Source organism: Serinus canaria, chromosome 1A (genome assembly GCF_022539315.1).
Source record: "Serinus canaria isolate serCan28SL12 chromosome 1A, serCan2020, whole genome shotgun sequence".
Classification (NCBI taxonomy): Eukaryota; Metazoa; Chordata; class Aves; order Passeriformes; family Fringillidae; genus Serinus; species Serinus canaria.
In genome coordinates, this window is record NC_066314.1 from 72,045,053 (window position 1) to 72,070,684 (window position 25,632).

Consider the following 25,632-nt stretch of genomic DNA (forward strand, 5'->3'; position numbering starts at 1 on the left):
TTTGCTGCCACTTGATAGGCCCATTCTTTTTTGTTTGGGTAGGAATAATGCTGCTTTGTTGGTATCTCAGCTGATAGCTCACTTCAGGGAGAATGCCTGGTGCCTTTTACCTGAGCTGATGATTAAATTACTGATTTGATAAATGCCAAAAGTGCCTGTTTTACTGCTTTTATTTACTGCAAAATAACTTTGTTTGAATTAATGTAATTATTGAGTATAAAAATACCTGATACATAAACATGGCTCAGAAGGGGAAGAAGTGTATGCTTGCCTTACAATTGCTTTAGATGCATTTTCCCAGGAGTACAAAATGAGACACAAGTCCATTATTTCCACTGGGCAGAATTCAACTGAGGAAGTGTTCAGGTAAATGATTAAAATCAGTTAGTTACTTTTTTTACTAGCTACAGGTCAGTAAAAGACGTTATTTTACTTTACCACTTTAATTGGAGCAGATTCTGGAATATTTATCATAATAAACCTTTGAATATCCAAGGTGACTCACAGATCAAGTGTAAATATTTGAACAATATTTGTGCACCATTGTTTTGACTCAGGAACGTCACATATATTCACCTACCATGTGTCACATACATGCAAACAAATACGTAAAACATCTTCTGAACACACATCTCGAGGTTTTGAACACTGATTATTTAAGGAAACATCAGTGGGTACAAATCTGTACAATACCATTTACTTTTCTTTTGAGTTTGGCTCATAAGAGCTGCCACTTGTTTACACCAACGCCTTTTGACACCATTCTTGCATTCCTGTTGCAAGGAATTTGTATTTAAGTGGCCTTAAATACCGAGTCACACACCCAGCCCTCAGAATCCCTATTGCAATAAAACCAGTGGGGGAGTTTAGTCTCTCTCACGCTGCTGGAACTCCTGAATTCCTCTGCTAAAGCTGATGAAGCACAGTAAAGTCCCAGCAACTGGGAGTATCACCAATGTGTGACATGTGCATTCCTTCTTCTGGGCCCTTACTGGGTGATTTATTAGGAGATTGAGTCAACAGTCTAGTAATAAAAATCTCCATGCATACATATATGGACTGTTTAGTTTTCTCTTGGTCCATGTCTGCAATATTAATAATGAAACAGTGTTTTTTCCTTTTTAATTTCATGTACCATATGTCATTTCAAAGTGTTTATTTTGACTGCTTTTAAAACAAAGAAGAAAAAGAAGCAAAGGGAAACAGTGGAAGCTGGATGTCCTGTTTTAAAGCTAACGCATATTTTAGCTGTCTCTTTTCTTAGTTTCAGGATACCGATGTGATGCAAACAAAGCACATTTTTAGAGGCATTTCCTCTTTTGCAGCCAGAGTTCAAACCCAGTAAAATCACTCGTTTGCTTCATTCAACTTAATTTAACATCTATTATGCAGTGTTACACTTTCCATTCTGAGTAATGTTGCAAGAGTTAATTCTGAAATGAACCAATTGATCAGCATCAGGGAAAAGAAAAAGTCAGGAGCTATTTTAGCACATTTTAAGGGAATTTATATCATCATCCTAATTTATTAAGTCATTAAACAGGCAATGAAGACTTGATATCAATGATGGAGTAGCTTTAGGAGTGCAAAATGCCTTCTTTAAAAATCAAATATACTTGAAATAAGATCTGCTCTCTGGTCAGGGATCTCCTTTAGGTTTAGTCAGATTTTTACCTGGATTCCACCATGATGTCCACATGTCTTGATAGGGTTGGTCAGTAATTGAAATTATCCAGGATCTGACAGCGTAACTGGTTTTTGTTAAAGAAAATTAGGCAAAGATGAAAAGAAATTGCGATGTCTTGGATCCAGTTTTGTTGTGGATCTCTTTTAAATTAATATATACAATTAATATCAAACACATGTGTTCTGATCTGGCCTGAGAGGCCTCACTGTTTCACTAGAAATTAAGTAGCTTGAAGAATCTGTATTATTAGGGATTCAAAAAGCAAGATGCATGAATTGTGCTGTCAGTTCTTCTGCCCTGTAAACAGAGATGTTATTGTAGGCCTAGTGTGGTGTACTCCAGTGCATATAACTACCTACAAGCTGGTTGTTTGATTTCAGTTGAAAAAATGGAAGCGTGGTGGGATCTTGTTTTATCAGAGAGCTGGATGTCGGATAAATAAAACATACATTTTTATTTCCTGACCTAAATACCAGAATTTATCAGTAGAGCTTAAAATACTAAAAGAGAAGGTAGCTGCACATCACCTCCTCAAGACTGTGAGGAATCCATCTGGAGCTGCTGGTGCGAGGAGTGGGAAGAAAATTAAGCAAGATTTGTCAGCATAAAGTACCAGTATTTTCTTGAGACAGTGGCACACAGAGATACATGAGAATATCTCATAGGAAAATTGAAATCTGCAACTTTCTTGTTAGTTCAACCTAAAAATGGTCTGTCTATCCATGTTCTTTGATGTCATCACTTGTGATCTAGAATAAAGTCACCTCACTGGAAGTAAATCTCCACTTGGAGTGAACCCGCTACGATTTGGCTGTCACCACCTTGTTCTCCTTGACTTCTCTTAAGGCACTGGAACTTGAGCAGCCTTTGAGTGAGGTGGGTTTTAACCCCTGCCAAGGGCTCGTCAGTATTACTGTTGAGGGCAGAGTCTGAGGGTGCTGACAGAGCTGTCCTCTCCCACCCATTGCAGCCACATGCCGAGAGGGCTGCTGACCTAACAGCTCTTCATGACAACGGGAGACCTGTGGCTAATGCCTCTGCTGGCTTTCAGAACTTTTCTCCATAGTTTGTCCAAAGTAATCAAGTCTCTAGCTGAAAGGGACTTAGAAGCATCTGAAAATGCCCTTCCTGCTGTTTATTTTTTGTTTAATTTCTGCCTAGACCTTCCAGAGCTGTGAGGTCAGGTGGACATGTGCTTAAGGATAAATAAACCAAGATACCATATTTCAGCCTCCTCAGTACAGAAGTACTCCTCTCTTCCCTGAACTTGGAGGAGATCTCAAGAGGCTGTGCTGAAGGATATGTTGGAAAAACATCAGAATCAAGTCCTGTAGACTTTCACGGAATGTAGGGATATGCTGGACTTGGTTTAATGTCTCATTTACTAGTTAAATAATTTGATTGATCAATTGTCAGTTAAAGATATAACACAACGGGATAGATGACATGCTATTGAATATATAAATCACATAATTATTCTAATTGAAGTGGGTATTTAGATTTTAAGTCACATTCGACATCACTTCTTTTTGGGACCTAACATGGTCACGTAGACAGCTTTTCAAGAGATTTAGATGTGTTCAGAAAACCCAGCTGGGGCTGCATTTCTATAAGGTCTGAGCTGTCATTTATGCATCTGTATAGTGACCTGACTGAAGAGTTATCTAGCATCCAGTGTGTAAGATTTAAATAACACACCTTTATAGCCATGTGGAGAATTTTACCTAGATACAAGCAGGCTTATGGACCAAGCTGAATTCAGTTTCTGAATTTGAGAGTTTGTGGGATTTTGTTTTGCATGGGAGTTTCAATTGCTCTCTGAGGTTGCTTTGTCGGTTTTAGTGTAGAGAGATCACGAAGGGCAGAGCTAAAGTGTTAAATTCCTCCCTGCCTTTTCATTGAAACCAAATGAAACTTCGGCTGTCTAGTCTCCTGAGTTGACATAGGATGGAAAGCATTCTCTTTTCATCAAATCATATTTTCCTTTCATATGTGCAATTGAGGCATCTAAAATGACAGCAAATATTTTTCAACCTGCAAAAATGCTGTTTTGAGTCTTGGTATTGTTGACCCTGTTTGCTCTCTTTGAAGTTAGTCATTAATGACAGTCTCAGTGCTCATACTAAAGTAATTTGCTATTAGTGACTTCACGTCATTCATGCAATGCACAGCTAATGTGATTTGCTGATTATACAGTTTCTTTTCTTGCTCTTTTTTATACAGGCAATTACTGAAAACAGAACTGGGATCATTTTTCACTGAGTATCTGCAGGTAGGCCTGTGTTTTCTTTATTTAAAGACAATTCTGTTTTATGCTACTGAGATAAATAATTTTGCCCACTCTAAATGGTGACCCGGAGACCCTTGAAACCATTCAGAGATGCCACAGACTTCTCTGTGGTTTTGAGATTAATGGATTAACGAGATTCGGATTTTGTATACATACGTATAGTTAGACAGGGAAAGCCCAACCTGTCATGGTGTTTCTGTAGGTCACTGCTGTCTTTCTTTTGGTTTCAGACATTGGTTTTTAGCTTAAAATTGAAGTCCTTGAGTAAACCAGTGAAGTTCATTGCAGTAGAGTTACTAGGAAAGACTTTTGGAAGTAAGTACCACTGTCTGTTGAAGCAATATTCTTTCTGCTTCTCTAAGTACATGTTTTGTAGGTCAGTCATTTGAAGCTTGAGAAGCGCTTTGTACTGCACAAAATACGTCCTTTGTCCTAAAAACAGCAGGTGATTATAGCATCCTTTCACAAGTGTCCTAAGTAAGTTAAATAAGATGGATGCAGCAAGAGTTCTTTGATGATTCATTTTTAAAATAAAAGACCCCATTCACTGTCTGGAGTTAAGAATGAACAAAATGTGAAATATGATGGCTGTAGGGAAGCACAGAATTGAGTAAATGTAGTCTGTATTTTATTTACAGAATCAGCTGCTCACAAAAGGCATGGTGATCCTAAGGGACAAGATCCGGTTTTATGAAGGTAACTTGGATTTTAGCATGGCTGTGTATGTCACAGGTGTTTTAGCAAATGCAGTCTGGAGGCACTGACATGCTTTCCACTCTCTTCCTGGGACTGTGGATTAGCATGTCTCATTCCATTCCTACAGTCTGTTGTTAGGTCCTGCCTTGGTTCTCTCATTAACCTTTATAAAGGAGAGGTGATTGCCTAGAGCAGCATTGAGGGAGTCAGGGAAGGATTGCCTCCAGCAAGGACACTTCCTTCTCCTTCATTTACATCCTGCTCAGGAAAAGTGAAAATAGACTGAGATACGTAATAAACAAAAAACTAAGCACAAAGATCCCAGTTAGTTTAAGTATCTAAGTGCAAAATAGTGCTGTAGCTTGTTTTAAGAATTGTTCAGGAAGTAACATGAACAACAAACTTCCACCCAGTGTGTTGCTTTATAGTCACCAATATTTTGTCTTATGCTATTATGTGGTGTTTAGGTGTGTTGTTAAATATGCTGTCTTGTCCTAGATTTGGCATGCAAGTTGTGCCAGGGGAGGTTTAGATTGCATGTTAGAAAATCATTTCTTCACCAAAGGAGTTGTTCAGGCATTGGAACGGCTGCCCAGCGCAGTGATGGAATCACTAACCCTGGAGGTATTTAAAAGCCACGTGGGTGTGGCACTTGGGGACATGGCTTAGAGGTGGCCTTAGCAGTGATGGGTTCATGGCTGGATTTAATGATCTTGGAGGTCTTTTCCAACCTAAATGATTCTGTGATTCTGTACATCAGATGGTGAAATGTGGTTTCACAATAGCTTCAAGAATTATTGCCCATGTAAACATTCTAAAGATCTTTGGGTAGTGAAGGCAGTTTCAAAGAAATGAATCTTTCCTTTTCCAAATCTGTATTCATAATATCACTTAGTCTAAACATGCTGCTTAAGCAGGAGCTTGGAGACATTTGTTTCCATTAGTCTCAGCTGTCTATAAATCATGGATGTGACCTTTCATTACTGACAGTACAGTTGATGAGATTAAGATGGTGTTATGGAGTCACGCTTTTCTGATGAAAAGAAAGTAGCCCTGAACATCGCAAAAAGAGAACCAGTATCACATTAAAAACCCCAAAGCCCACAAAAAAAGTACTGAAAGTCCTTAAGCTGAACAACAAATTCCACAGTTATATAAAATAACAGCTTGGAGAGCACAAGGGGAGCTGTAGGGATTGCAAGGTCTTCATAGCTGCCTAGCTATGAAGACCTTGCAATCACAAAGGAAGTTGTTTTATAAGTAAATCAGCAAATGAGATACAGACCTACCTAGGTCCAATCCTTTCCCCCCCCCCAGTATTACCAGCTTGAAAATCAAAAATACTGTATCTGTTGTTTGAGATCAAAGCTTAGATGAAAACATAAAATGTGAGACCACTAAAGGGCTTTCAAGTATAGGACCATGTTTAGGAAATACCAAATTTCAGCAAGCTGCTGATTTTAAAATCATTTTGTGGTTAACCCTTAAGATATGGTCAGAAATTCTGGTAAGGTGAGAATTAAACTGGTCATGTTTTTTCCAAGTCTATCATCAGAAATGTTATCTCTCTAAAATTGGCAAGTCACAGGAGGGTAGCAGTAATTCAGGCATCTGATTCAGAGGCAGAGATGATTCTGACACACAGCTTTCTGAGGAGCTGCTGGTGGACTTGAGTTTCCAGGGCTGGCATTTGTGTTTATTGGCAGCAAATGCAGGCCTGCCTCAGAGTCCATCCTGTAGTCAGTAGCTCTAAAAACACCCAAGACAGAGCTGGAAGCGTGGAAGTCTTGGAGCTCCCATTCTGAGCAGGGCTTGCTTCCTGGGTCTGCAGAAGCAGCAGTCCTGCCCTGAAATCTCAGGTTGTCTCCATCCCGTGGTTTGAGTTTCCATCTCCGCTTGGTGTTGAAATTTTCATAAGAGAAAAAACCCCACACTTTGAAGGGTTTTTGTCCTACAGAATGTTTTGGGAATCACAGAATGGTTTGGGTTGGAAGGGACCTTAAAGATCATCCTGATCCACCCACCTGCCATGGGCAGGCACACTTTCCACTAGACCAGGTTGCTCCAAGGCCTGTCCAACCCGGCCTTGGACACGTCCAAGGATGGGGCAGCCACAGCTTCTCTAGGACAGGGCCTCACCACCCTCAAAGGGAAGAATTTCCTCCTAATACCTAATTATTTATTCTTACCTTTCTTTCATGAGTTTCAATTAAGTTTTAGAAGCCTGGTGAAAAGTACCAAATGCATTTTTATGCCATACAAAATTGACTATATTGTGCTTCATAAAAAATGAGCATTTAGAGTAAACCACTTCCCTGGAATCCAGCAAATGATTACACTAAGTGTAGAGATCTTTGCCTGACAGTAAGAAAAGGATCTATCCTTGATAGCACGTTAGTCGCATTCCTTCATGTGAAAGATGCTCATCATCAGCAAATCATAGGAATCTTCCACAGCCCTCAATAAAAGGCCTTCCTGCCTAAATCATCAACTCTGCAGCCGTTCTGAGTTGCTGTGCAGAAATTCATTACGTCTCAAAACAAGCTGTCCACAGGATGGAAGAAGCCCATGACAGTAAAGGCATGTTTACTTCAACAGAGTAACTTCATACTATTCTAGCAGCAAGATTTGGAAAGGACCAGATTTATAAGGGCTTTTAACCTCACCTTGTGGGAACTAGAACTAAATTCAACTTAAATGAAATTTAACTCTTTAAAACTCTGCCTTCAGGGTGTAGTGGTTGGGCTTCTCCTTCACGATCCGATATATATCTTGGAAGCACTTTGGTATTTCAGACACTAATATTGGATGTTAAAGTGCAAGGTTATTTTTGTGATTTAACCCCCAGCCATCAGCTCTGCCCTGTGGAGGCACTCACTCACTTCCACCTGTGGAATGTTGGGGAGAGTTGGAAGGGTAAAAGTGAAAAAACTGGTGTGTTGAAATAATGACAAGTTAATAGGTAAAGCAAAAATTATGCACACAAGCAAAGCAAAATAGCATTCATTCACACTTTTCATGGGCAGGCAGGTGTTCATCCATCCCAGGAAAGTTGGGCTCCATGCACCATGGTGACTCGAGAAGACAGAGTCACTCCAAATGTCCAAGGTTCCTCCATCTCACCCAGCTCTGTATGCTGACCATGACACCATATGGTCTGGGGTGTCCCTGTGGCCAGGTGGGAAAAGTTGTCCCAGCATGTCTCCTTCCAATTCCTTGTGTCCCCCCCAGGCCCTCAGAGTGGGGTGGGAGAGGAGGAGAAAAGGCCTTGGCTCTGTGCACACTCTGCTCAGCAATAACTAAAACATCCCTGTGTTATCAGCACGGTTCCAGCCCCTACCACCTACTGGGAAGAAACTTATCCCAGCCAAAACCAGCACATGTTTATTGTTACTGCTACTGCTACATTGTTATTATTATTACAACTACTACTACTGTTACAGCTGCTAGAAATCTTTTTAGTTGGTTTCCTGCTATATTTCATTAAAACTAATGAAAACCAGATTATTTTTAAATGTTTGAAAAATGGAAACAGAGAACAACCTTTTCAGTCTTGCACATGAGTGTGCAGGACAGAGAGAACTCCTGCCTGGGTGTGCTGAAAATAAGACCTTGGTGTGTTCCACAAGCCAGCAGCTTGTGGAACACAGTATAGAATGACGATCCACATCTGTCACTGAAAGCACTTAAAGTCATCAACGTGGAAATAATTCAGGAGTTGCAGATTCCAGAGCTGATGTTATTCATCATGTGCTTAAAAAGGCAGAGGGATCAAGTATCCCATAATAAAGATTGGCTAACTCTGAGTGCAGTTAGCAGTGTCAATGCTTTCATACATAATTGCTTTGTGATATGTGTATAATTCTGGACAAAATACTCCCTAGATGAGGCTCCAAGTAATGCTTTAATACAACAATTAAGAATAGCATCACATTCTGACACCGATAGCAATATCGATTGATTGCTACTGAATTTGCTTCCTGGTGAGTCATATTGTCTTGTCTGAATACGTCAGAATCTCTTATGTCTTATCCTCCATAACGCTTGCTGGTGTAGGTGCAGGGGGCATTGCTCTCCTCTTACAGTTGGGCTGGGGTCATGGGCATGGTAAAGAGCTTGTCCAAAGTCACATGGGCCATTTTGGGGAACAGGGATCTGAAGCCAGAACCCACCTATTGAACCAGATTTCCTCTGTGGATCTTGGCTCCTGCATTTGCCTTTGTGTTGCATAAAATGTTCTGTGAAGAACTCAGTATCCAGCTTGGTTGTACAGTCTGGCCGGAGCTTCTCCAGATTCTGCTGGGAGGATTCCAGGTGGCTGCAGCTTGGGAAGGAATGGACATGGAGGTGGCCTTGTTTTGAGGACCACGGGGAACTTGCCCCGTAACAAATTCTAACTGCATTGCTTGAAAGTTAGAGTAAAAATTACAGCCCTGACATGATTGTTCTTTTCCATGGACTTGGGTGAGTTTTTCTGTGTAAGCAGAAAAGGGAACAGTGGAAAAGCTACAAGGGATCAGTTTGAGAGGATGCTTTACAGAGCATCTCCTCAGAGTGTGGTTTGCTCTACTGTCCTGCAGCTTGAAAGGCAGGAGGGAGCACAGTTGGGTAAGTTCCTCTGCAGGAATGCTTCCACACTTAACCTGCTGTGTTCTCCCCCTGCTCTCCTCTATAGTCCTGTCCAGCTAGTATTACTGCAAGAGGAAGACGTAACCTGGGCCATTACTCTTCATTCTTCACAGGGTTTTCCTGAGTAACCTCAGACTCTTGAGTTTATTAAGAATATTAGATGAGCCACCTGAAAAGACACTAATATGGAAGGATCTGATACCACCACTATGGAAATCTAATTCCATACTACTAATAGTAGCTGCTGCGTGGTTTTATCTTAGCATATAGCAGATTCACATCATTTCCTGCATGTTTTACTTTCTGCAGCTAGCTGATTACAACCAAAACTCTTCACTAGTTTGTTTTGTGTTTTTGCAGGGCAGAAGCTACTGGATACCTTAGCTGAAACCTGGGATTTTTTCTTCAGTGATGTCCTGCCCATGCTGCAGGCTATTTTCTATCCTGTGCAGGTGAAAAAAATTACTGTATTATCATAGAATCTTGAAAAACTGGAAAAAGCAGCTTTACAGGTTCATCAGCAGATTGATGCAATCCTTAAGTCTCTGTCGGTGGGCCAGCCTCCTAGTGCAGCTGTTCTATTTAGTCATGTCATACAAATAAGTTACTTATGCAAATGGTTTGAAGTACTCAGATGGAAAAGATGAAGGGAACTTTGAAAACAAAAGTAGAGTGCAGGGAGGCTGGTTAGTCCATCTGCCACTCACACTAAAAGTCAAAAAAGTTATGAATGATAAACTGAAGTGTTGCACAGTGAAATAAATGGAGTTGTGTTGATTTAAATATATGCATTTCCTTCTCTGCAATGTGAATTTTGCCTTTGAAGTATCTCCACTTTTGAAAAGGAATTGTATTTCTGAGATCAAATTCTCTGCTATGCTAAGTGAACAGAAAAAGTCAATGGAGTTTGATGAGCACAGATTTTGAGTCCAGTAATTTTAAATACACAATAGGTACTTGATCTTCTAATGTAGCAATAGCCAGAGAGTATTGTTTATCACTGAAGTCTCAAGGAAATCTGTACCAGATAGGTGCAAGTGATCTTTGCAGTTGCTCATAGATGCTTACAGATTTTAGTGGGAACAGGGTGCCTGAATATATCTGGGGAAACTTGAGAAACCTTCTCCCATTTTTTCAAGTGGACTTTATACCTCATATGATTACCCAAATGTTATGATATTTCTGTTTGCATCTTCAGACAGTTACAGGTGTGAAGTCTGAATTTAGACTCTGTTGTGTATCTGAGGCCTTTGAAAATATTTTAGTAACACAAGTCTTATCCCCTGTCAGATGGAAATAACTACTTGAACTTCCAAAGGAACGTTGAGGATTTAAGAATCCTAAGTCCCATGTAAATTCAAATAGATCTCATTGCTCGTGTTCTGACATTGCTTCCGAAAGCCCAATTGGTGCTTATGTGCTCTTGTAAATTCTATTCATTAGCAACTGAAGCTGATATGGGGCCTTCTTTACTTCAGTTTAAATAATCTAGGAAGTGAAAAGGAATGGGTTGGGTCAGGTTTATTTGTTCTAGACTTAAGTCAACACCAGTTGAACACCAGACCTCCCATATGTATGTACAGCCAAGTATACCCAAGGGACAACCCCTAATGGCAGAAAGAGAAACAGTTTCACAGCTCTACATGAGGCGGGCACCTTTATTCTCTGCAGACAGAGCTGGAGTTGCGTTCTTCAGCTGGGAGTCTTCCTCAGTGAGAAGGTGTTGTTGAACCGAAGACAGATGGCTCTGAAAATGCAGTATAAAACTTCAGCTCTGCTCCTGCTTTATAGTGAAGTTTCTCAAACTGTACAGAGAGGAGTATCCACAGGTGGGCTGAGTTAGGATTCCTGCCAAATTTAGAGATAGTAAACAGGGAGTACTTAGAATCTTACAAAATACTGCAAATTCAACCAATTTGCAGTCGTGCCTTTTTTTTTTTTTTTTTTTTTTTTTTTTTTCCTTATGATACATTTAATTTGTGATGAACTGTTAAAATACAAAATATTCATGTCTCGTCCAGCTCTCATCCCACCTCAACCCTTTATCCTCTCCACATGCAGTCAGATGCAGTCACCATCTGTCCATCTGTAGAGTTCATTAGTGCCAAATTTACCATGCAGACTTGGGGGCTGCTCTCTGTCCTTTGTTATGTTTCCTTCATGTTTCATTTGGGTTTACCATTCTTGTAATCCTTCAGGAGTGGAGGAAGGAATTTGAACAGAGGATTTTGAAACTCATTTTCACACTGCTCATAATCTGTCTTGATTTCTTTGTGTTTCCAAGGGAAAGGAGCCCTCAGTTCGGCAATTGGCTCTTCTGCATTTTAGGAATATAATTACCCTCAATATCAAATTGGAAGATGCATTATCCCGTTCCAGAGCCAGAGTTCCACCCTCTATTATTCAGATGCTGCTAATACTTCAGGTAAATTGGTTACTTTTCTCAGCCTGTGTTTCTGTACTGCATTGCTGAAGTCTTCTTAAACAGTCTCTGATTTTGCTTATTCATTGGAGATATCTTACCCAGAATGCCAGAGCTTCTGTGCTCCTGTGGTCATAATATCTAAATCCTAATAGTCTAGTATCCCAATATCCGAATGTCTAGTGTCTAAAAAATGTTATTAACCTAGTATCTAAATTATCCAATAGTCTTTAATAATAATAATGTACTCTATATTAATATGTCATCTAGTATAGAATATCTTTAGGGAGTCTGTGTTGGCTGCAGGCAGAATCTGGCTTTGAATGAATTCAGTAGTGGGCTGGCAACTGAGTTCCATCCTGATTTTTCTTTGCAAATCTGCTTTCTTCAGCAACCCGAAGTGTTGACACTGTGGATGCCTGTTTAGGGCAAAGGATCAAATCCATTCTTGTTGCAAAGCTGTTCATGGAAATCAATAACCAAGTGAGAGGGAATTTGCCCCTGGGTGTTTATTTCTGCATACTTTGCCTATGGTTCTGTGGTGGGGTTGGTGAAAGTCTTTTCATGGCAATAGCTCTGCTAATCTTGCGGTTTAAAACCTAAGGGGAATTGTGGGAAAAGGTCAGAAGAAAATCTGGGAATTAGCTATTTACATTCTTAGTGGTGTTAGCAAGTAGTTGGAATTCAGAGCAAAGACTTTTTTCTGAATTCAAATGTCATGTTAAACAAAATCAAATTTTATACATTAGTAACATAATGGAGTTTTCTCAATTTAGTTGAGCTCCCTTTGTTAATAAGGCTGGAAGAGGGCAATTCAGCTGTCCAATGAGCACATGGTGGTCTTGTGGGCTTTCATTTCACTGGACTGAGACATGGTGTCTTGATGGGGATGTTGCCTAATCCTGATTTGTGACCACTGTGAATACTTCTTCCATAAGAAACTTGGTGTCTGGAGAAGACTTCCATGGATAGAAGATGCTGCCAGTGATAGCATCTGAACCAAGTGTTGAACTTAGTGCTGAGATTTCCTGTTTCTGTCCTTGACAGCCTCGTGCAGCTGTGTGATGTAGTTAAGGAATAGCTCATGTGCTTTAAGACAGCAGTTGTAATGTCAGAGGTTGAAATGCACCAGACTGGATTAAAGTGGCAGAGTTTTGGGAACTAATGCAGGGTGCATCTGGTATTATGTTTTGGCTTCTCAAGGTGTAGGGGAAAAGCTATGTTACTTTGTCAGAAGAAGACACTTTCCTTATTGGAAAGGGAAATTTTTTAAAGAGGAAATGGAACGGCTCCGTTTAAAGGAGCAGAGATCAGTTCTCAGGTTAATTATTAGACTTGGGTTCTTCCATTCCATAGAGCTACTTCTCACCAGTGCTGTAACCTGGTATAATTACAAACCAGCAATCAGAAAGAGAGAACTCTGGGAGGAATAATATTCATGTTGTGGCAGTCAATGGTAGTTTTATCGCAGTTTGCAAGAAGGGCCTTATATCACTCAAACTGTGAGTTGCCAGCATAGCCTGACTCAATTACAAAGCACAAACTGAAATGTTAATCCTCTGTGGCTGCTCACAGGCAGCACAAGCTGAAGTGCCTCCGGGATGCTGCTGTTTAAGTTGCAGGGAGTTCAAGAGCAGAGTTATGGATGAAGGAAGGAAGAAAAGAACTAACACTGCTTTTCAGCACTGAATGATGCACCGGAGCTCAGTCTGCTTTAAATGAGGATACTAGAGGGAGAGGGGTGAGTAGAGGAAGAGTTTAGAAAATAACTTTCTGAACCAAAAAGCAAAACCACCACTATCCAACTTGCTTCCCAAAGTATGTTGTAAAAGATTACCTTGGCTGCTGAAACTGGAACATCCTATCTCCAGGTAACTCTCCTGTGGTCTGAGAAAGCTGAAAGAGAAGAATTGAAGAGTGCTCATCTGCATCTTTCAATTAACATCAGGATTATTTGAATTCACAGACTCTCTTAGGGTGACCCGACATATTAGAAAAACCAAGAGCACAGCACAATATCTCTTGTGAGGGAAGAGGCCTCACAAAACATAACACAGTATATCTCATGCTGGGGGATGAGGCCTTACTAATTACAAGCTCTGAACAAAAAATGAAACCTGTGGTTTCCTCTTTGGCTCTCTGTGCTTTGTTTGAAGTCCTTTGCCCATTGTCTCTCTCTGTTGAGGAAGACAAAATAAGCTGCCCAGTGTGACCTTTTTGTAATTTCTGCAAAGTTCCTTCCATTTTAAAGGAGTGGAAAAGTACATTGCAAGATCTGAAAGTGAAATGCAGAGAATGCTGTTTTTCCATCTCAGCAGCCACACGTGAAACTAAGGACAGCATAGTGGTTAAAAACAAAATAGCCCTTGCTATCAGAAAGCTGCAGCTATAGAGGTGCTGTAACACTGTGATGCCAGTTGTAGTAAATTTTTTATGGTCACAGGTTTTCACAAGTGGTGGTTGCTTTTGGGAGAGAATTTTGAGAATTCTTACTAATTCTCTTAGACCTGAAGCATGGGTTGAACAAAGTGGTGTGGGTGTGAGGTTTCCACCTGCTTTAATTTATCTTTACATTTGTCTGAGTTCCTGGTAAAAGACACAAAAAGCAGAAATCAGTAAATAAATGTATTGTAGACCTTATTTAAATATAAGTCAGCGTATAAAAAACCTATACTTTATCTGGGTTGTGCATAAATTTGGATGTTTTTTTCCTTCCTGGTGAAAGGGTGGTTTGTTTGTGTTGTTTACATCAGTCCCGTGAAGAGTCAGGTAAGAAATCTTGCAGCCAGGACACAAAGGGAAGAGCCCTTTATTGCTTTGTGTTTACACATGCAGAACTGAGAATCTGGTCCTCATTTAGTTTTGTGCAATATTCTCTCTTTTTCTAGTTTATTTATTGTCTCTATCAGCAAGTGCAGTTTGCAGTAGTTAAATTGACGCAAGTTTGTTATCCTGGAATGAATTTGTATTGCTGGGATTTTTAACAAGGCATGGCATCTGATGAGGAGTACTTGTCATATTTGGTTTTGAGTTTGTTCATATTGTTGTGTCTCTAGGGGCAGAGGTTGGGGAGCACTGGTGGTTACTCCTAACTATTCCTAACTGGCAGGGGCTTGCTCAGTGTTAACTCCGATATAGCCCATGCTTCTGCACCACACACCTCAATAGTTCTGCACTCATGTGCACCCTCCTTGTAACTGGAAGTCAACTGCCACATGAAAAGAGATTTTATTTTCAGATCAAGTACTTCCTAAAACTAGCCCTCAACATATTTCACAGCACCATGTCTTGCCAGTTTTGTAAACTTTAACAGTGGAAAAACAGGGAAGCAACATAAAATGATATAGTTCTCGTTTGATACACGTGAACCTGTCTCATGCACACCATGTCATAGTAATTTAAATGTGCATCTTGTCCCTCATCTTTAGCAGAAGGATGGTTTTTCAGAAAACCAGTATCAATTAAACAATTATTTTTGAAGGCAGTTTGCATTGTGCAGATTCCCTTTGGGTATTATAGTCATGGTGCATTTTAAGAGTACCTCATATTAGGTAAAGTATCAGTTCTGTGAAGGATACTGGTTTACTTAACCAAAGGTACGCTTTTGAGTAGAGTTGGTTAAACTAAAATAAATGTCTCCTGGAATTTGCCTCTAGTGATGAAACCAGTCTGTTAAAACGTACAACATTGCTAGGCAAATCCTTCATCCCTACCAATGTAGAGTGAAATCAGTAAAATCATTATTAACTTGAAGTAGCGTGTCATTGCAGACCCTATAACTTTATTGAGTAAGAGAAGGAGAAGATTTTAACTAATTGTATTCATCTGTACAGGTGTCTTTTGTGGACCCATTTGGGCTAGTAGATTAAATCTGGCATAAAAGACAGCATAGAAGTTTTAACTGTTGAAAAACTCTGAGCAGGAAGTGTTCCCACAGTGCAAGAATCCTTTGAGTCGGGTTGCTTTAATACTGTAATTCATGACTTGTCTACAGGAGGAATAGAAGAAAGTTAAACTAAGCTACCTTTAAGGAAGATTAATTAAACTTCCTTAGAAGTCTGTATGGACACTCATTCCAAGAATTAAAGGAGTAGGAAGGGAAGCAATTAATGATGCTCCAATTCTCCACCAGAGGCCTAAGCATAATTTATCTTGACAGATTTCTGTTCTTAATGCAGTTAGTATAATTTAGTTTCCCTGAATGACCCTAGGTACACAAAGGCACAAGGGAATAGTGGCTTTTGAATTGCCCAGGGCAATCCAGGTGGGGCTCCTCTGGAGGTGGCACGCACTTTTTGACTGTTACCACAGAGCTTTGAGCCATCCCAGGTAGCACCAGCACCTTGAGCAGTCTTTACCAGCACCTGGCACAAAAAGATTTTCTTTGCGTGACCGAGCTGTGTCTGTGCAGGTGGCAGAGGCAGCCAAGCCTGTGCTCAGGGTCGCTGCTGCAACACATCCCATTCTGTCCTGCTGGCATTCACCGAGCACTGTTCACAAGAAGAATGTCAAAAGGGGTTTCTAACAGAAAAGCTGCAGGGTGTCATTTCCTAGTGTTGCAAACATGGTCTTTCCTGTGGTTTTTGTAGCCAGGTCACCATCAGTTCCCAGCGCTGAACTGGGGCAGGGGGTGTGTGTGTGTGTAGCTTGGCTTGTCTCTGAACAGGTGCCACCATGCCTCTACCTTCTTATTGCCCAAAGCTTTCTGTCCAGGCACAAGGTGAGTGGAGAAGCTTCCTGCCAGGAGATTGAGAGGCAGCCCGTGTGCTCATTCTTCTGCTCCATGAGCCTTTCCTGGTAGAGAAAGGGCTGCACAGTGCTCCCTGTGTTTTGAACACTGTTACTTGCTGAGAGCACAGCTTCCTCTCCTGTCATCTTGCTGGCTGCGTTGTCATTTTACCTTCCCATATATTGCCTTCTGACTCTTTTTCTCCCTAACTGAATTTTATTTTCCCTTGGGAGTGATTCTTGGTGTTTTGGTGCTTGTCTGTTTCTGTCTGTATGCTATAGAATTTTATTGTTATGGGAAGACATGTTTCCACTTAAGCTAAAAGGGTGATCAAAAAAATTAGCTTCAGCCTTCTCTGCAGAAAGTGCACTAAGAAGGGAAAGAATTGTGAAAGGTATCAAATTGCCTTCTCTGGCATACCACCAAGCCCCCATCCCCAAATGTTTCCTATCCTGGTCTCTGGTTGCCAGTGCCAGAGTCAACAGCCCATGCGTACAGCATGGTGATACTACACTGGTGGCAAAGGGACCTGCAAAGGGAAACTGTTTTGTGGTGGATTTCTTCCAGAAATAAAAAAGGCTAATTTGTTGTAATTTGCCAAAGATAGGAGAATGATGGAATGAGTCTCTTGGAGGCATCTTTTCTTCTGTGGTGAGTAGACACTTAATTGCTTTCTATCAGTAATTTCACAGTCTTACCCTTAATTTTGTTGCAGATGCAGAAGAAACAACTATGTAACAAGGTGGTACGTGACACGTACTGTGAAATTCATTAATTTGCCACTACCTAATTATTACAAGCAATTAAAAGGTAAACAGTTAATCATGTAATAGAGCAGGGCTCAGATTATGTTATTTGATTTAAACCATTATCTGTTGTGAATCTTCCGTTACCAGTGAGCTGCATGGCAGTGGCAGCAAAACTTCTGTAGCGCGAGGTTACAGTGATGTGACAGATCAAGCTATGTGGACAGTTCTACCCCGTGCCCCCAGTTACGGCTTTGGCATGATCAAAGTGGCTGGCCAAGGCTATGGTTTGGCTGCGGACTTCGATGAGGAAGGGGGCGTGCTGACTTTTAGCAGATCAGGTCAGCTTAGTCAACACAGGCTTCATCAAAGCAAAATTTAGTTCCTTCTTGAAGCAGTTTTGAATCTATTTCCTGTTTTGAAGCTATTTCCTGAAGGGTAAAAAATGTCAGAGGTGTTTGCTTGGGATAAAAGTAGCATGAGTCATCAGGGAAACCCAGGAGGAAGTACCCAAAGTTTTCTAGGCAAACGAAGGCTGGCAAACATGAACAAGTGGGCTATAAGCACAAGGAGGTACATTAAATTCTCAGTCTTTGTCCCTTGATCCCAGCTACTTGGATGCAGGGCATTTCATTACCCAGATGTCTCTCCAAAATGCGTCAGTTGATCTTGTAATCCCTCACAGTGAGTTTATTCAGCACTTTATGGGACTTGAAGCTCTCAAGTATGAGTCCTCCAGAAGTAGCCCTCAAGTAGCGTCCTCCAGAAATGCTGAGCCCTGTTGGTACTAGTAGAACTTGTGCCAGCAGTGTGCCCTGGCTGCAAGGACAGCCAATAGTATCCTGGGCTGCGTTAGACAAAGTATTGTCAGCAGGTCAGAGAGGTGATCCTGCCCCTCTGTTCTGCAGAGCACACCTGGAGTGCTATGTGCAGCTCTGGGCTCCTCAGGACTGGAGAGACATGGACCTCCATGAGAGAGTCCAACAAAGCACTGTGAAGGTGGTAAAGGGACAGGAAGAAAGACTGAGATAGCTGGGGCTGTTCAGCATGGAGAAGAGATGTCTCAGGGGCATCTTATTACAAATAGTTGAAGAGAGAATGTAAAGAAGATGGAACCAAACTCTTCTCAGTGTTGCTCAGTGTCACTGAGCACAAACTGAAGCAAATGGAGGAAACATTGTCTTTGAGGGTGACTTAGCTGAAGTATTCAGAACTGCATTCACCCAGCTCCTAAATAGGGAAGCTGCATCCACACAAGAAAAGTACTTTGCAAAAGTACCAAAGAGATCCATGCTCTCCTCTGTTCAGAGGACTCAATAGCTAAGCTAGTTCTTTATTTCTGGAAATTAGTTATTCTGTCAGTTATTGACAATCTTCATCTTGATTGTTAAATAATTTCTAACGCAGATTGTTTATGCTTAAGGACTACCGCACAGTCTCATGCAGCAAGTTTTTACATCCCTGTTCACTAGAAGCAGCATATCCTTCAAGAAAGCCTGCACTGAGCATGCCCTGTTTCCTTTCTTTGCCTGTGCATTTCTCCTGCTATCACTGTTAGCAAGAAAATGTTGACTTTGGTTAACTTTTAGGTCTGAAACTGATGGCTGATTCTATGCATGGCGTTACCCTTGGTGTCAAGTTTGCAAAAGCTGAGAAGAATCCATTATCACATCTAATACTTCCATGAGTTTATTCATCGTTTTGCATTGTGTGCATGAGTAAATGGAGGCCAGATGTTGCTACACAAACGTAGTATAATACTGCTATATAAATTTGTATGATACTGCGGGATTTGCTCTGCAGGACTGACATCCTGGGCATTGGAGTTGAGAGAGCCCAGTACGTCCTCCTCCTTGTGTGTGAGTTCCTACAGTGGGTATAAGAGCGAGATCTTTGAGCTTTTCCTTAGAGTGCTGTGCATGGCCACTAAGTGAGCCATGAGCAGGAGACTCCCAGGACGATGCTGTGTGGTGCAGTAAGAGCAGCAACTCCTGAACAGCTGTGTGCTAGAGGAAGGCTTCAGCTCTTGGGCAACACTTGCTGCTTCAAGACCCATTGTCCAGAGCATGTGCTGGATGGGTTTAGACAACGAAACGGTGCTGTAGAGCAAACAAAAGCTGTGCATAGCTGGCAACAGCTCCTGAGGCCTCTTCTCAACCAAATAAACCATAACGTAACTTTGCTGCCATAGGTTTGTCTGTGAGTAGTCTGTGATTTTGTCTGGAAGATCGGTGCAAATTGGATGATTGGCTGTAAAGTATGTGCATCCATCTCTTCTAAGGAAGATGGAGTACTGGAGATCTCCATCCTGAATGTGAGCCAAAGTGTAACTGGGAGCATATGCTGTGCCATTGGTGATGTGTGTGGCAAGGACTACTGGCCCATTTGTCTCCAGCTTGTGCCCATGGTGGTTTCTTGCCCGTCCTGAGGCAGGGTTGGTCTGTGTTACTCAAGTTCCAGAAGGTTGCGATGCAGTGAAAGTGGGATAAGAAGTAGTCCTGTAAGGACACTGGTTTCCAAATGCCTCACAAGCAAGGCTGCTGCTCTCTCTTGGGATATGCCAAGCAGCACATCTTGCTGTTTATGTGGTCACCAGGGTGTGCAGACTGCACTGCACCAAAAGTCTCCACCACCAGTGTTGGCTGAATCCTGTATTTTCACAACGGATATTATTGTGCGTCTGCCTTGTGACTTTTAATTTCAGTTTTCTCTGGGAGTGTTTGGGCAACGATTGTTATCCGGTATGTGTCAGATTATCACCATTGCCTGAGTGTTTCTTTCTGTCATATTGAGTTTTCCTTTTCTCCAAGGAACCTGCTGCTTTTTAGCAGAAAATAGTTACATTTCTTAACTGTTTGCCTGCGTGGTTAAGACAGGGCAATACATGAGGCCAAGACCTCTGCTTTCAGAACTGACCCTGTAAATGCTTCTGGCAGTGTTTCCTTTCACATAGCACCAGGTCAGGACTGTTTCAGCATTTTGTTGGTAGACAAGGGTGAATCCAGCCATCAAGGGTGCCCCTGATGTCCCCATATGGAGGATGCTCCAGCAGACTGAGATCCAGAGTGTTTTATCTGGCCATGAGCTGAGCCATACACGGTCACTTCTTGTCCGTGGGCAGAGGACTTGGCTCTCTGTTCCATTAAGTTACCAAGAGTCATCATTGCTGAAATTGTTTTGTTAAATAATCCGGAAGTTTGCCTTTTCCTCTTTTCTTTCCTGAGTTCAGAAGTTGCACCAAGCCATGCTGCGCGTCCCTTAGTGTTGTTTCTGTTACTGGCAGGGCCTGGGGCTTGGGTCCAGAAGGTCTGGTTTGTTTGTTCCCCTGGATCTGGAGGAATACAGATTTTATTTATGTTTTATTTTATTCTTTTTTATTTTTCATTTAAAAGCTATCCAGCAGTTTATCAGTTGAAGCAGAAGACAATCCTTTGCACCAATACTTACGCATGTACACATGCTGATCAGCTGAAGTGTTAAAGCTCAAGGTGAGTGCTCCAGCCTTTAATCAATGACCAGTCATTGATTTAGCACATCCACAAGTTTAGGTGGGCATGAAGTAGTTCCTCCATTGCGTCATTTTTAGGGTACCTTTAGATACTTCTCAATGTATAATTTATTAGGTAAATAGCCTGTGCTAAAGAGGGATGTGAAAAGCTGCTGAGCAATACTGCCATTTCTAGGTGTTACAGAGGGTGGGTACAATTAATCAGAACTGGAAAATACAGAACCTGTGACCTTTTATAAGTACTGAGCGAAACACTGAGTTACTGCTGGTCAATTAAAAGCTGTTTGAGTGTTTAATAGTCGTTATGATGATATTCACACACAGATGAGTGAGGAGTTACTTGAGGCAATGTGTGTGCAGCTGTTGAGCCAGAACTGAAGCAGCCTCTGGTAAAGGTGAATGCAGAGAGGCTTATGTGGCAGAGGAGCTCAGCAGATGATAGGGTCTTGCCCATGGACTGAAAGAGGAGCTTGTGATGGGTGGGGGGTATTACGAAACAGCAGATGTCAGAGGGATGAAGCAAAGCTTTAAAAGGGAAGGAATCAGGCATGAGAGAGTGATGGCCAGATGGAGATCCAGCTAAGGCCCTGAAGTGGAATTATGTAAGGCAAACATCAGTGAAAAGCAGCTGAGTAGCAAGAACAGCCAGCAGCCAGGCTTGTTTTTGGTCTCTTGCCATACATGAAACATCCCTTTAGGGTGTGCATGATGGCCAGAGGATGTGATAGCTTTAGCTGTAGCTCTTTTGTCTCCAGCTATTGTGAGTCCTGTGCTTAGTTCTCTGGTCTGGTGCAGTGCAGGATTTTTAGGGTAAATCATTTTTCCATCAGTGCAGCCCACCAGTTGCCAAGATTTCAAGGCAGCTGGATGGGGTGGTGAATATACCATTCTTCTGCTGGTGGCTACCGGAAATACTTAAGAAGAAAATTTCATCTTTGTTCTACATAGTGCTGTGCTAGCAAGTACTTGTGAACAGGCTGTAATTCCCATAGCACTGGGGCAGAAGCTGCTCCGCGATCCAGGGGAAGGCAACCATGTAATGGGTTGGATGCCAGGCACCCACCAAAGCCTCTCTTATCGCTCGCCTCCACAGCTGGACAGGGGAGAGAAAATACAAAAAAGGGTTGAGTTAAGGACCAGGAGAGATCACTCATCAAATACTGTCACAGACAAAAGACAGTCTAATTAGAGATACTAATTGAATTTATGGCTAACAAAATCAGAGTTGGATAATGAGAATAACATAAAATTTTAAACACATCATCTTCCCACACCCTTCCTTCCTAGCTCTACCTCCTACCCCAGCTGTGCAGGGAGGGAGACAGGGAACGGGGGTTATGATCAGTTCATCACTCACTGTTTCTCCTTCTACTTAAGGAAGGGAGTCCCTCCCCTGCTGCACCTCTGGTGCACATGGGGTCCCTCCCATAGGAGACAATTCTCCATGAACTTCTCTAGCATGAGTCCCTCTCACCAGGCAACAGTTGCCTGCAAACTGCACCCCCCACCTTGCTACCAAAGCTTTGCCATGCAAACCCAGTACAGTTGTATTTCATTATTGGTCTGTCTGCGCAGGCTATTAATGGTGGGGATTTGCCACCTCTTTGCTCCCCAATACAGTTAAAAAGGAGATCTGCAGCTTCACATCTATTTTTTGGGGGGTAAGAAGAGAGAGGAATAAGCAGCAAAGGATGCACAAACCCAACTCCCATTCTGCCTTGTGCCAGGTTCCTCGAGACAGGAACATAATACACCCCGCCTCTGCTCAGAAGAGTGTGGGAAGCCTAAAATTCTGTATCCTAATTCAGTCAGACTGTCTAACAATATGGACCAAACTATCTGCAGCCTAAATAGCAGCTATCATTCGTTTTCATGGCTGTCATTGTCTTTGGGGAATTGCTTCATGTCTGGGTTTCTTACCAGAGCCTGAGGAAAGGAAGAAGCCAAGACCAAGTGAGAAGCGGTGTAAGGCAGGTGACTAATTTCTGGGTTCCTTTGCGACTCCCAGTCAGAGCAGCTCCCCAATAGGCTGGGCTTGGGCAGCCTGGTTTGCAGTCACTTGGAAGTGCCGACACTATCTGGTGAAATGTTAGGTGTCCTTTTTAAAGGAAAAGAAAAAAATATTTATGTTGTGATGGTGAATAAGGAGCCTGGGTGCAGCAATGACCACCTAGCTGCAGAGGGACAGAGGCTGCAGGCAGGTTTGTGTCCTCCACCAAGTTGGAGTGATGGTAGAATTACTTGCCTGCATGTTCACTGCTTTGAGGGAAGAGTAGGGTGGGAAGAATTAATGTAATAGGAAATAGAAGTACAGACTTGTGATTGTGCTTATTTTGTTACCATGGTAAAGTAAAGCATGGACATTTGATGATTTTTAAAAATTTATTTATTTAAAGAAAAATTATGGCAAATGTTATCAAAACAGTTTATGTTTCTGGAAGCTTTACAAGTCAAGTAGCCTGTGCCTAGATACAACGTTAATAATGGCTTAGCAGTATTTTTTGTTAAAATTTATGTACATTAAAAAATTCTTCAAAGCATTTCATATTTGGAGTTTTAAGGTTATCTTTGAGAGGGACCCTTTACATCCTTAAATGCCTGCCTGAGGTGGCCTCTGCTTTAGGACTTTAAAGCTTAAGGAAATCCTATATACAGAAGAAATTCTTCCCTGTTTCAGCGGTGAGGCCTTAGCACGGGTTGCCCAAAGAAGCTGTGGCTGTCCCACCCATGGAATTGTCCAAGGCCAGATTGGATGGGGTTTGGAACATCCTGGTATAGTGGAAGGTGTTTCTGCAGGGGATGGGATAAGCTTTGAGGTCCCTTCCAACCCAAACCATTCTCTGATTCTATGATTGTACATGCTGAAAAAGGAGGCTGTGGCCTTATGTGCTTAGGTACAAATCCCCCACCTCTTCTTCTGAACATACCTGTTTACTCATTTATTCTTTCCTTTGTGCTTTCACAAGAAGCTTTTGTGCCCTCAAAAGCTCAGTAGGAGTTCATGGTTAGTTTCCAGAATTAAGAGGGATGGAAACCTGAGCAGTTGGGTGCATCCCTACTTGCTTGAATGGTTGTGGATTTGACTTATGGGGTTTTGTTCCTAAATACAAGAAAAGTTTTATTCCAGTGCCACACTCAAGCGTAGCAGCGGGACCCATGCGTGGAGCTGGTCCAGCAGATGGGGCAGTGTCTTCATAAAGTAAATACATAAATAACCTGTAGTCTTTAAGGATGTGGCCTTTCTGGCAGTGCTTGCATGTTTACAAATAAAAACCAGTCATGCATAGGGCCATTTTAATGCATTTGAACTACTACAGAAAAATTTTGGTTTCAAAACCATTTAATTAAGGTTAATGAAGTTTGGGACTTGGGTACTGTATTTCATGCAGAAATACATGTCTCTGTTCTTCATAGGTTCATCCATATTCAGGACTCAAATCCCCATTATCCCCATGCCTTCAGAGTAGGGCAGACTCTTGTCATAATATTACATTATAATCCTTTCCAAATGGACACATAATGAGCTGACCCTTGTTGCGTTTTGAAACAGTGTGGATTTGATCCAGCAGTTCCACTCTTCCAACAGTACTAAGGTGTTTGCAGATATTTGATATTGAGGTATTTTGGCCCTCAATTGCAAAATAAATAGGTCAGGCAAGGCCTTTGAAGGGAATTTAATAGATACATCTCACAGTCATGGAGAAGCATAAAACTGTTCTCCTAAAATGAGATTGGGTTCATGAAAGGCCACAGTTGCAGTATTCACGTGCCCTCTGAACAGAGAGAAGCTGTGAGACAAGCAGAGAAGAAAGAAAACGCAATTCTTATCTCACTTGCTGTGCCTGTGTTGTGCTAAAGTAGAATGCAATATGAGATTGTTTACCCAAAGTGAGGATGTTTTGTTCCCTTGGCCTATTAGGGCCAAGAAGTGTGTGTGTGTGTGGGACTGTCATGAGACAGTCATGAGAGAATCAGAGATGAGTCATTAGATCATATGGAAAGTTTAGATTGGGAAGGCTGAAATTGTCCTTGCTACACTTTGGGATGTACTTATATTTGGTAAGATAGAGGCCCAGAGGGTGCTTGTTATTGAGTATCACATCAGAAAGGAATGCAGGAAAACCACTGGTTTGCGGGTTCAGGATGGGATCTACACCCTGTTAATGCTCTTGCTCTGACAGAATCTCCACAGCCAGTAAAAGGTTTAAGAGGGTTGCTCCATCAGGCCCCTGCAGAAAAGCTTTGAACAATGGTCAGTGCAGGATGTCGCAGGTAATAGAGCATGTTTGTGCCAAGGCACAGTGCAGAAGTCAGCACTGGCTCCAGCAAACACCACATATTTTACGAGTTTTCAGTATGTTTTTAAAAACATCCCTTGGAGTGCAGAGATGAGGATTAAAAATAATAGCAGGCTGTTTCAATACTGAGTGGTTTTGCACTGTAATGGTAGAACTCAGTGCCTTCTTCACTTCAAAGGTGGCAACTAAAAGATGCTGAAATTCAAAAGAGGTGGAGGTTAACAATGCTTTGAGAGAACAGAACTGAAGGTTGAGGGCAAGACTGAAGAAGCTGATGCAGGTGGTGAGGGAATTGGGTTTTTCAGAGGAGTGTTACTCAGGGACAGAGAGCCAGTGGGCTCTCCAGGTGCAGCAGCTGAAGGACATCAGTGGTGGGGATGAGGTGAATCTGTGCCCTGCACAGCTCCCTGGCCCCATGATGATGGAGAGTTGTCCCAGCAGCTGTAGCTTGGGGGTCAAGTCTCCATCCTGTCAGCTTACCACAGGAGCCTATCCCAGCCCAGCAGGGCTGCTGGAAGTCTCCTTGTATCTCTGCAAGAGCAGCTGTCCATGCAGAATATAGCTCTGGCTTTTGAGTAGTTCATCAGAACATATAATTCAAAGCCAAAAGAACTCTTCAGACCTGAA

General features: G+C 41.8%; 1 protein-coding gene across 7 annotated transcripts in view; it reads left to right on the top strand.

Moving 5' to 3' along the window:
- The window catches only part of PRR5 (proline rich 5), a 74,046-nt gene that overhangs the window by 42,355 nt on the left and 6,059 nt on the right, over positions 1 to 25,632 (top strand). For all 7 annotated transcript variants that reach the window (XM_030237832.2, XM_050987807.1, XM_009095186.4 and 4 more), the window contains 4 exons: positions 3,911 to 3,959; positions 4,616 to 4,673; positions 9,663 to 9,754; positions 11,587 to 11,727. In XM_030237832.2, coding sequence (XP_030093692.1) covers positions 3,911 to 3,959; positions 4,616 to 4,673; positions 9,663 to 9,754; positions 11,587 to 11,727 — 340 coding nt within the window. The remainder of the gene's footprint in view (positions 1 to 3,910; positions 3,960 to 4,615; positions 4,674 to 9,662; positions 9,755 to 11,586; positions 11,728 to 25,632) is intronic.